The 11775-nt window shown below is 67.9% G+C and overlaps 1 protein-coding gene across 1 annotated transcript; it reads left to right on the forward strand.

Moving 5' to 3' along the window:
* Window positions 1–490: 490 nt before the first annotated feature.
* EMIHUDRAFT_116892 (hypothetical protein) lies at window positions 491–6130 on the forward strand (the record flags this gene model as incomplete). Its single annotated transcript, XM_005774401.1, has 5 exons — window positions 491–820; window positions 883–3228; window positions 3297–5125; window positions 5472–5817; window positions 5999–6130. 5 exons carry the CDS (start codon window positions 491–493, stop codon window positions 6128–6130), a joined length of 4983 nt encoding a protein of 1660 aa, XP_005774458.1.
* Window positions 6131–11775: the final 5645 nt, after the last annotated feature.

The following is an 11775-nucleotide window of genomic DNA, read 5'->3' on the forward strand; positions in this document are numbered from 1 at the left end:
AGCGACCACGTTGGCGATGAAGCTTGGCGGCCGGCGCCTCGTCGCCAGACGTCACAGCGGCGTGGACGTAGGAGTGTGCGGCGACGGTTACCGGCAAATCCGGCCCAGTGTGGCCGGCAGCTGCCTAGCGCTGGCCTGTGGCCGGCGCCGCGGTGGCGGATAAGGCGTCTCGCCGCCGTGGCGGCGGTCGGCAGGTGCGAGCGTGATGCCATCTTGCGAGACGACACCCGTCTCGCAAAACCCGGACTGCCCTGCCTTAACTCGCATCGCATTGTACGCGTGCGAATTTTTTGTGGTTTGAAACCCACCCAGAGTGAATACGACAGCAGCGAGACGTGCGTCCTACCTGCCATCGTGCAGTCGCCATGGCGCCCGCCACCGCGAACCAAGCTTAGCCAGCGGACGCAACCAACCTAACTGAGCGCCGCTGCGCACGTGACCTCGCATATCGCGATGTCACGTCGCAGCGGTGAGCGGGGAGGTGGTGGCGATGGCCGACGTGGAGCCAGCGGCCCTCGCCGCCTTCGGAGCTCTAGGAGCTCTGGAGGTGGCAGCTCTGATGGCTCCAGCGGTGGTCGCAGCTTCGACGGCGACGACGGCAGTGGCGATGGTGGCGTCGGCGGCGGCGGTGGCGTCGGCGGCGGCGGTGGCAGCGGCGGCGGCGGTGGCAGCGGCGGCGGCGGTGGCAGCGGCGGCGGCGGTGGCAGCGGCGGCGGCGGTGGCAGCGGCGGCGGCGGTGGCAGCGGCGGCGGTGATACAGAGGACAGCAACACTGACCAACTTTACCGCCGCTCGCAGCGCCTTCAAGCCAGCCAGGCTCGTGAGGCTGTTGAGTCTGCTGCTCCTTCCCTGCCGGCTGAGTCAGCTGCTACTCGGCTGCAGAGGCTGGCGCGGATCGCTGAGTCGCAGCTGGCGGCGGAAGAGCGGCTGGCTGCAGCGGCGGCGGAGGCTGCAGCAGCCGAGGCGGCGGCTCAATCGCAGGCTGAGGGCGAGTGGATGCCCCCCCAATCGGACGGGGCCGCAGACAGCTGGTGGTTGGAGGAGGCGGAGGGGCGGCCGCTGGAGGATGGGACGACCATGTCCTACCTCGAGGTGCTCGAAGAAGAAGCTCGGAGCCAGAGGCTCCGGCTTCACATCGAGCACCAGCTCCTGCGGCAAGAGGAGAACCGGCAACTGCTCTTCGAGAGTAGATGCGGGATCTGCCTCTGTGACTTCTCCGAGGTGGAAGAGACGGCGACCATCTGCCAGCTTGGCTGTCACCACACCCACGCTTTCTGTGCGGGCTGCTTGCGGAGCGCCTTTGGAGCTCGGTCAAACCAGCAGGCCCCACCGGAGTGCCCGCTGTGTAAAGCACAGGTCTCGGAGGCCGACCAGGCCTTCGTCGAGGCGGCGGCCGGCCGCTCGGCGGCGTGCCATGCGGCCAAAACGCGGGCAGACGCGGACGCCACGCGCCAGGCCGCATGGGACGCCCTCCCGCCGGCGGCGGAGAAGGTGAGCCTCCCTGATGCGAGGGCGCCACCGGCGGTGCCGCCGGGAGGCGAGTGGGAGTGCATTGACGCGCACAGCGCCTTCCAGTGCGCCGTCTCCCCGTGCAGTCACGTTCTCGAGGTACCGGATTCGCTGCGAGGCGAGTGGGCGAGAGCAAATGTCGACGTCTTCGACTTCATTCAGGCTGCCAAGAGCTCGGGCGATGAGCTGGCGCTCGAGCGCGGGCTCAAGTGGCAACTATGTCTGCATGACGTGCTCCTGCGAGGGCCGGCGCGCACCTCTCGGGGCGGCGGTCGCTCCATCGACGTGTCGACGTCTCTCGCCCTGCGCTTCCAGCGGTGGCGCAACGGCGAGCGGGCCGCCCTCCTCTGCGCCTGGGAGGCCGATCGCACCAGAGCGTGGTCGGCTCGGCGTCGGAGCGCGCATCGCCGCGAGAGCTTCGAGGAGCGGACGGAGCGAGAGCGCTCGGCAGCGGTGTCCGCGGCGCTCGCGCTCTTCGCGGACGGCGAGATCTCTCGCGCGATGCGGATGCTTCACTCGCTGGGCATTGCCGACCTCTCGGCCTCCGTGCTCCTGCAGCTGCGCAGGAAGCACCCGGAGCGCGATCGCCCCGTCCCGCACGACCTGCCCGTGCAGGTCCCGGCGGTGCGGGTGAGCCTCACCGAGACGTTCCGCAAGCTGCGGCGGCGCGCGGGCACCGGGCCTTCGGGCAACCGCAACGAGTACCTCAGGGTGCTCACCCACTCCTTCGACGACGCCAAGGCCGACAGCGTCATGCAGAAGTACGATGCCTTCGCCTCGGAGCTCGCCAGCGGGGACTTGCCGACCTGGTTCTACGGCGCCGCCTCGATCGCCTCGTTGATGCCTCTCGTCAAGAAGGCGGTCACGCAGGCCGACGTGGAGGCCATGCGACAGCCTGACGTGCGGCCAGTGGCGGTGGGCGAGGTCACCCTGCGGTCCATCCTCACCTCGGTGACTGCCAGCGTGGCCCCGGCGATGGCGGACGTGCTCGCGCCACAGCAGGTGGCGGTAGGAGTCTCGGGCGGAATCTCGATCATGATCAACGGGATCCGCATCTTGCTCGAGCAGCGAGGCGACTTTGTGCTCGTCAAGATCGACCTCAAAAACGCGTACAACGAGATCGATCGGTCGGCGCTTCTCCGCCGCTGCTCGGAGGTGCCGGAGCTGGCGCCGTTCATGCCGCTTCTTCACGCGACGCTCATGTCCGCGACGAGCCTGCTCGTCGGGCCCCAGCGGACGCGGCTCTTTGAGCAGCACCACCTCGAGGGGCAGACGTGCCGCGCTGAGACGTCGCGTGGCGGCGACTCGGCGACCGGCACGCAGCAGGGCGGGCCTCCATCGAGCGGCGCCTTCTGCATCGCCATCCAGCCGGAGCTGGCTGCCCTCGACGCCGAGCTGAGGCCGTTCGGTGGCGGGGCTTGGGCGGAGATGGACGACATCTTCGCGCTAGGACCGGCGGCCGCCGTGTTCCCGGCGGTCAAGCGCTTTGGCGAGGCGGTCAAGGCGTCGCTCAACCTCGAGATGCAGGTCTCGAAGCTCGAGTGCTTCTCTCCCGAGTACAACCTCTCGCACTGCCTGTGGCGGGAGGCGTTGGGCGCGCCAGTCGGCATGGTGCTGGTGCCGGAGGAGGATGGCGGGTCGCGGACGTACCGAGGCGTGATGGTCGCGGGCTGCCCAATGGGGGAGGCAGGGTTTGTGGATGCGTGGTTACGCGCCCAGGTGAGCAGTATCGTGGAGGCCTACATCGAGCAATAAGGACCATAGGCTCTTCCGTGTTGGTTGGCCAGGGTCCCGTGGAAAGCCCGATTGTCCCCTTGGCCAGAAAGCCCCCGCACGGGCAGCTGTGGGCCGCCATCTACTACTCCTGCTCCGCCAAGTTCGACTTCATCCTTCGGCACCTCCCTCCCGACAAGACGGTGTCCCACGCTCGCGTCGTCGACGCTGCGCTCACCCGTGCCGCTGAGGCGTGCGGCTACGAGGGCGTGCTCGGCGACGCCATCACCGCGCGGCGGGCTCGCCTGCCTGCGCGGATGCGCGGCCTCGGCCTGCGCTCGCTCGAGGAGGTGGCGCCGGCTGCGTTCTGCGCCTGCTTTGTCGAGGCGGCCGAGAGGTTCCTCGACAGGTCGACGCCCGGCGGCGGCAGAGAGCGCGGCTTCTTCCAGATGCTCGCTCCGCTCTTCGGCCACGGCGCCTTCGAGTTGCCGTACCCGAACAGCCCTCGCCTCTCGCGCTTCCTCTCGGGCTGCACCACCAACGTCAACCCGCTCGGCGCGCAGCTGGGGCAGCTGACGCCGACGGGCGAGTCCTTCAAGAAGGCGTGGGAGGGCATGCAGCGAGAGGTCCGCGGCGAGGGCGTGGCGGGACCTCTCGATGTCCGGGCTCCCGAGGCTGGCAACGGGCGGGCCGGCAGCGCTGGGCTACAGCGGCAGCTGACGCAGCAGCGGGAGCAGGTCAAGCGCAACCAGCTCAGCCGCAGCATCCTCGGGCTGCCGCACGGCGACACGCGGCGGGAGGCGTGGCTGGCCGTCGACTCGTTCTCGTCCGCGTGGGTGAGCTCATGGCCCTCGGCTCAGAACCGGTGCGAGGCGCGCGAGTTCCGCGAGATCTTCTGCACCTACCTCGGCCGGGAGAGCCCAGCCGTGCGCGCGCTCGTGGGCAAGAGCATCGCCTGCTCCGGCCGCGGCCCTCCTCGAGTCTGCGATGCCTTTGGCGTCCAGCTGGGCTTGGCGACGCTCAACGACCGCGCCCACGGCAACTGCCACGACGACATCTTCTCACGCGTGATCGGTGATGCGCTGCACGCGGGGCTGCGCGGCAAGGAGGAACCGCGCGAGATCTTCAGCGCCGTCATCCCGCCTGTCACACTCAACGGCACAGCTGGCACGCGCGGCAAGAACGGCATCGTGCCGGATGGGCGCCTGCACTGCAAGCTGCGCGAGTCCCGCACGGCGCGCTGCACGGGCACACGAGGCCAGGCGCATCCGTCTGTCCGGTGGCGCGGCACGACAGTGCAGCGCGGGCCCGAGCAGCCGCCGGCGGAGCACCTCCTCGAGGGCAAGACCATCCACCGCGGCGGGCCTCACTACATGAGCGCTCGGGCGCGCGACGATGGCCAGGGCGGCGCTGTCGCCGACAGGGCGAACCTTGTCCAGCGCGACTACGAGGCGCGGGCGGCGGCGCTCGATGCCAAGCCGCACGTGCAGGCATGGAACAACGGCTCGAGGGACGCCGTTTCCTCCGTGCTGCGCTCGTTTGGCACCGTGCGCAGCCTCGTTGTCGGGGCCTACGCGGAGGCGTCGGACGACCTGCACCAGCTGTTCGACTGTGTGGTGGAGTCGGCATCCAAGCAGCACTGGAGGCGGATCGGCGCGCGTAGCGCGAAGGAGGCGCGGTCCTACTTCGCTACGACGCTGCGGCGGGCGTGGGGCGTGCACTTTGCGCGCGAGTTCGCGCGGCACCGCATCCGACGCGTGGTGTTCGTGGGGGCCCCGCGGCGACAGCCGGGCAGGCCTCTCGCGACGGCCGATGGAGACTGGCCAGCGCTGTCGGCGGGCGAGTTTGCGGCGCACGCGCTGCGCGTAGGCGGCGCGTGGGCGGGCGGCCCGCCCGGCCGTCGGTGAGCACCGGACGCGAGGGTCGGTCGGCTCTTAACTAGCTGTATATAGTCGCGATCTGCCGGCGTGCGTATGAGCTCACTAGCTAGAGCTCACACTAGAGGCCGTCATCGCATTCGCCTTCCTGGGACCCAGCGCTGACTTCTGACTGTCGTTGCTGTCTCTCCCCCTTCTCGACTGTCTGTGCTTGTGCGTCTTGCGTCCGGAGTTGTGCGTTTATGTGAAGAAGCGTGTGCACGGAATGCCTGCACCGTCGCCTGCTCCTTCGCACCGCTGCGGCAACGGCGACCGATCAAAGCACGGTCTACCCCTGTCGTCCCACCCCAAGTGCAGCAGGAGCTCACACAGAAGGTTAATGCAACGGTGGCGTGCGCTGCTGCAGGACGTCGCTTCCTACCTCGCGGTTCGCTGCCTCGAGCTGCTCGCTCGGGCGGTGCCGCTGGCCGCTGTCCTTCCCGCCGGCCGGGCTTGCGGCTGGCTAGTGGCCCGTGCTGGCGGGTGGCGCACCGGCGTGGTGCGGTCCAACGTGCGCAGCCTCTGCAGCAGTGGGGAGGAGGCCGCGGCGCTCGGGCGGCGCTCGCTGCTACACCTCGGCCAGGCGATTCTACTCACGCTGCAGCCGCCGTCGCGAGACGAGACGCTCCGCCGCGCGCTGCGGTGCGACCCGCAGTGCGGCGCCGCGCTGGCGGAGCTGGTCGAGGACCCTAGAAGCTGAAGCTGTTCATGCATTCCAACTAGCGCCCGAGAGGACGCGTATGCAGCCGTACTCGACCGCCCTCCGCCATGCTCACCGTCTTCGCACCCCTCGTATCCACGCGGTGCTCTGAATGCTCGGCACGAGACCGTACGCCCACCCCGACGCACTCATGGCGTAGGTCGAGGACGCGCGCGCGGGCGGCGTGGTTGTCTGCTCGGCGCACATCGGCGTGTGGGAACTGCTGCCGCGGCTGCTGGCGGCGCAGCTGCCGCAGTGCGCCGTCGAGCAGGGGCGGCTGGTGTACAGGTGAGACCGCCGAGAGACCGCCGAGAGACCGCCGAGCTCTCTCTCTCTCTCTCTCTCTCTCTCTCTCTCTCTCTCTCTCTCTCTCTCTCTCTCTCTCTCTCTCTCTCTCTCTCTCTCTCACCTTCCCTCTTGAGACAGCCGAGAGACCGCCGAGAGACGGCCGAGAGACGGCCGAGAGTACTGCCCTGCCCGCACCCACTGCCCTGCCCTGCCCTGCGATGCCGTTCCCTACCTGCCCTGCCGTGAAACCCACACTGCCCTGCCCTGCCCTGCCCACACTGCCGTGCTGTGAAGAGCCGGGGTCCCGCACCTGCCCGGGGGCCCGAATCCCGTCTACAAGTCTGGCGTATGCACAGGCCGCTGCACAGCCGGCTCCTCGACCGCTGGCTGCGGGCGCGGCGACGCGGCGCCGGCCTGGCGCTCGCGCCGACGCACAGTACCCTACCATCCCGGTACCCAAACCCAGTCTGAAAAGAAGTAGGGCTGGCGCTGCTCGCGGATCACGGCTGCCTTGCCCAGACTCGCTGCAGCGGAACCTTCTCGGAACCGTCTCGGGACCGGCCCGGAAGCCTCCTCCAGGCTGCCTCGCCTCGCTGCGGCGGGCGGTGGCGCGCGGGGGCCTCGTCGGCCTGCTGCCAGACCAGAGACCGAGCCGGCCACCTGCCCAGCCCGCCCTGTGCCAGGACATGTCCAGCGTCTGTCCTGGACATGTCCGAGACATGCCCCCATTAGGCCACCCGCCGCCCGCGCGTCTTTCCTTGGCCGCCCCGCCCTCTTCTCGACCGGTCTCTCGCCTCGCCGAGAGATCGCCGAGAGATCGCCGAGAGATCGCGGAGAGATCGCCGAGAGATCGCCGAGAGATCGCCGAGGCAGAGCCGAGAGATCGCCGAGGCAGAGCCGAGAGATCGCCGAGGCAGAGCCGAGAGATCGCCGAGGCAGAGCCGAGGCAGAGCCGAGGCAGAGCCGAGGCAGAGCCGAGGCAGAGCCGAGAGATCGCCGAGGCAGAGCCGAGGCAGAGCCGAGAGATCGCCGAGGCAGAGCCGAGAGATCGCCGAGGCAGAGCCGAGGCAGAGCCGAGAGATCGCCGAGGCAGAGCCGAGGCAGAGCCGAGGCAGAGCCGAGGCAGAGCCGAGAGATCGCCGAGGCAGAGCCGAGAGATCGCCGAGGCAGAGCCGAGAGATCGCCGAGGCAGAGCCGAGGCAGAGCCGAGAGATCGCCGAGGCAGAGCCGAGAGATCGCCGAGGCAGAGCCGAGGCAGAGCCGAGAGATCGCCGAGGCAGAGCCGAGAGATCGCCGAGGCAGAGCCGAGAGATCGCCGAGGCAGAGCCGAGAGATCGCCGAGGCAGAGCCGAGAGATCGCCGAGGCAGAGCCGAGAGATCGCCGAGGCAGAGCCGAGGCAGAGCCGAGGCAGAGCCGAGAGATCGCCGAGGCAGAGCCGAGAGATCGCCGAGGCAGAGCCGAGGCAGAGCCGAGGCAGAGCCGAGAGATCGCCGAGGCAGAGCCGAGAGATCGCCGAGGCAGAGCCGAGAGATCGCCGAGGTATCGCCGAGGCAGAGCCGAGGCAGAGCCGAGGTGCGGCTGAGGCAGAGCCGAGGCAGAGCCGAGGCAGAGCCGAGGCAGAGCCGAGGCAGAGCCGAGGCAGAGCCGAGGCAGAGCCGAGGCAGAGCCGAGGCAGAGCCGAGGCAGAGCCGAGGCAGAGCCGAGGCAGAGCCGAGGCAGAGCCGAGGCAGAGCCGAGGCAGAGCCGAGGCAGAGCCGAGGTGCGGCGGAGGCTCAGCCCTGAGGCTCAGCTCAGCTCGTCCGGCGAGAACTGATTCCATCGCATGATTGAAGACACACGGATACACCTTTTGTGGGCAGCCTGCCCCTCCCCCCCGAGTGTGTGAGTGGAGAGGCTACACCTCCCCTTGTCACCGTCAGGCATCGCCCGCTTGCACGCGGCGACCGGGGCGCCGGTGCCCAGAAGCGGAAGACGTCTTCTCGTACTCCAACCAGCGCTCGAGAGGACACACCTCCCCATATCTCCCCCATATCTCCCCCATATCACCCCCATCTCTAGCGCTCGAGAGGACGCGCATTCCGCCGTATTCGGTCGTATTCCGCGGTATTCCCTGCGTTCGTACCCCTCGTATGCAGCACGCCGGCGCCGGTTTGGGTTGTGCAGCGGCCTGTTCACAGCTAGAGGTGTGAAGAGACGCTGTTCACAGGCGCCGGTGTGGTTCGCTGCGCTGCTGCTCGTCGATCAGGGCGAGGCCGAGGGCAGTGGAGGGGCGGCGGGAGGCGGCGGCGAGGCTGACGGCGGCGGCGAGGCGGGCTTCGTGCTGCGACTCGTACTGGAGCGGAGCCCTAGAAGCAGACTACGCGGTTGCGTGTTCCGACTAGCGCTCGAGAGGACACGTGTTCAGCTGCATGCGGCCGTCTCCCGCGGGGGTCACTGTGTGCGCAGCCCTCGTGTGCTCACGCGGTGCTCTGAGTACCTCGGATGGCGTAGTCTTGCCCTTACCTCGGCGTCTTCATGGCGTAGTCCTGCCCTTAGTCCTGCCCTTACCTCGGCGTCTTCATGGCGTAGTCCTGCCCTTACCTCGGCGTCTTGATGGCGCACATGACGTAGGAGCGGCTCGCCGCGAGGCGATCTGGAGATGCAATCTCCGAGCGCGATGCGCGCTCGCGAGCCCTCCCCGCCGACGGGCAAGACGGCGCGGGAGAGGCGGAGGCGACGGTTGCGTCCGACGAGGGCCAGGGCGGCGGCGGGGGCGCGGAGGACCGCCTGACGCGGCGGTTGGTTGGCGCGTACGCCGACGCACTCACTCGCGCCGTCCGGGCGGCGCCGGCGCAGTACTTTTGGTGGCACCGCCGCTGGCGCGGGGAGGACGAGGAGCACGGGGCCGGTGTGTGAAGAATGAGGTGGGTGAAAATTGTATTCGTCTGTTTGCGCGGGCCAACTCTGCGCGCCCTGCTACAGTAGACCGGGTCGACAGCGTCCTAATCTAAAATCTGAGGATTGCATTCACGATTCAGGATTGACATTGAGGCATCTTTTCAAGGTAAGGTAAGGTAAGGTAAACGTCCCCACACACATAGAGGGTAGATCTAGACAGCGCCCCAAAATCCACCACTGTGGGATTTCGCGCAATCGCTTGACTCTGAAAAGCTCGCATGTACCTCCTGCGCGCCTGACGTCCAGACGAAAGAGTGCAATTCGCAAACGTTCAACGTTCTCGTGTCGTAAAATTCTCGGCTAACTAATTTAAAACTTCGAACGTTCGTCTGGACGCACGTCGGGCAAGCCCATGAGGCGGGCTGCTGCTCGGAATCTTGGCGCTCGCTCTCGCGCTCTTCATAACGGCGTTGCCCCCTTCTGGGCCGCCTTGTTCTTGCTGCTCGGAGCATGCTGCGGCGAGCTGCTGAACGAGTGGATGTGGCCGCCGCGCTTCGGTGCGGCCTCGGTGCGGCGGAGCAGCTCGGGGCGCCTCGTACAGTGCCGGACGGGGTCGTGGCGCGGCGCGTGGCTGCTTCTTCTCGTCGCACTGCTCCCACTGGGATATGCACTGTCGCCCTCGCCCGAGCTGTCGCCATCACCGAAGCCGTCGCCGGTACCCGGGGAATACAGCTACGATTGGGGCTTGACCGGTTGGGGCTTCACGTTCGATGATAGCAATCCGCCTTCCCCTCCGCCGCTGCCGCCACTGCCGCCGCTGCCGCCGCTCTCTCCGCCGTCGCCACCCTTTCCGCCGCAACCGCCGCTCAACCCTGGCTTTGATGTCGCGGCGAGCGAGGCCGAGCTCCGATCCCTAGACAGTACTCGCTCTCTTTTATGTCCCACCATGCAGAGCGCATCTCTCTCTCTGTTGTGCGAGGCGTGAACCGCGCCATTCGCTCTCACCTGGCAAAGTTGGCAACCCTGTCTGCACGTCTCGCGCGCGCGTGAACAGGGCTCCAGGCCCCAAATGACGTGTGAGTGTTAGATTTGTTTGGTATTGCTAAAAATCTCTGAGGCAGCTGCGATCCCGCCGAGTGGGGACGGGGGTCGGGGGCACTCCGCGCCATGCCTCTGGAAGGCACCGAGAGGCACCAAATGGCGCATTGGTCAAATCAAGGTTTTGTAACGCGATCTGTGCCACAGTGAATGGCCCTAACCCTTTCAACAAAAGTAGCTAGCCAGACGCCCCTCGCCCGCGGCCCGGGGATGGGTGATCGTATCGTGAATCATGAAATTAGTAATTATACCTGAAATAGCAGAGAGAGAGAGATGAGTGAGCCTCGTGACAAAACACCTCGCTCAGTTCCTACCGCGTCATGACTCCCTTATTCTATTGATCACACTTGAGCTGCTGGGGCGCTGGGGCGGGCGCAGACATAGATAGGCCGGCGTGGCGTGGTGGCAGCGAACACCCCGCCGCCCGCCCGCCTTCCTCCGCGCCCTTCTGACCCCACCCAGCGGGCTTCCGCCCTCCCGCGTTTCAGGCCCCGCTGCTCGAATCTGTGGCGGGCGGCGCCGGCTGAATCCCGAGCAGTGCCCGCGCGCGCGCCAGCTCCGCGCGCAGCTCCTAAAGGTAAGGGAAAGGTGAGGTACACTTCTCCACACCTTACTCACGAGGTGGTGGGGCAAGAGGGGGGGGGGGGGGCGACCCCACCCTCTCGCGTCTCCACGTCTAGACGACAGGAGCCCCACGGCATTAAGAGTGCAAGGCCCGGTGCGCGTGAGCGGTGTGTGTGTGTGTGTGTGTGTGTGTGTGTGTGTGTGTGCGTGCGCGTGCGTGCGTGCGTGCGTGCGTGCGTGCGTGCGTGCGTGCGTGCGTGCGTGCGTGCGTGTGTAAGGGAGGGGTCGGGGGGCAGCCTGCTCCGCGCGCTCCGCCTGCGGGCTGAGCGCCCGCTCGCCGGCCGCTCGCCCCTTTTGCTGCCCCCCGCCCCCGGCGGGTGCGGGCCCGGCGGCGCCCCAAGGCCGGCGGGTCGGGGAGCCCTGTGTGAGCTCTGCCATGTTTGCGACCCGACCCGCCGCCGCAGCGATCGCGGCCGGGTTGAGCTCTCGCATAGAGTTCGACTGCCGGCTCGCGGCGCTCTCCGCCCCGCCGCCCCCCCCCAGCATGGCGCGCACGCCTAGTGGGCAATCTCGGGCAATCTCGGGCAATCTCGGGTAATCTCGGGCAGTCTCGAGCAATCTCGGGCAATCTCGTGTAATCTCGGGTAGTCGTTGGTAGTCTCGGGTAATCTCGGGTAATCTCGGGTAGTCGTTGGTAGTCTCGGGTGTCTCACGCCTGTCCGCAGCCCATTCGCCAGCCGCGTGCGCGGGCGCGCGTGCGTGCAGCAGTGCTGCAGCAGCAGGACCAGGCAGGCGGCGGTGGCGAGGAGGGCGCCGCCGGCGATGCCGCCGAGCACGGCGGCGCCCGAGCCGCCGGTCAGCCCGAGCTTCTCGATGAGCGAGGGCGGCCTACGTGTTGAATACGCCAACTTCAGGGCGGGAATACGGTGTTGTGCTGCGTATTCAGACCACCGCGTGAATACAACGGAGAAGAATACAGTGACACAGCGGAATACGGGTGAATACGGCCGAGTACGTGTCCTCTCGAGTGCTGGTTGGGAGACATGAATACGTATTCAGCTTCTAGGGAGGGCGGCATCGCCGGCCGTGGCGAGGGCGCGTCGGGCGGC

The sequence above is a fragment of the Emiliania huxleyi genome (genome assembly GCF_000372725.1).
Source record: "Emiliania huxleyi CCMP1516 unplaced genomic scaffold EMIHUscaffold_312, whole genome shotgun sequence".
Classification (NCBI taxonomy): domain Eukaryota; phylum Haptophyta; order Isochrysidales; family Noelaerhabdaceae; genus Emiliania; species Emiliania huxleyi.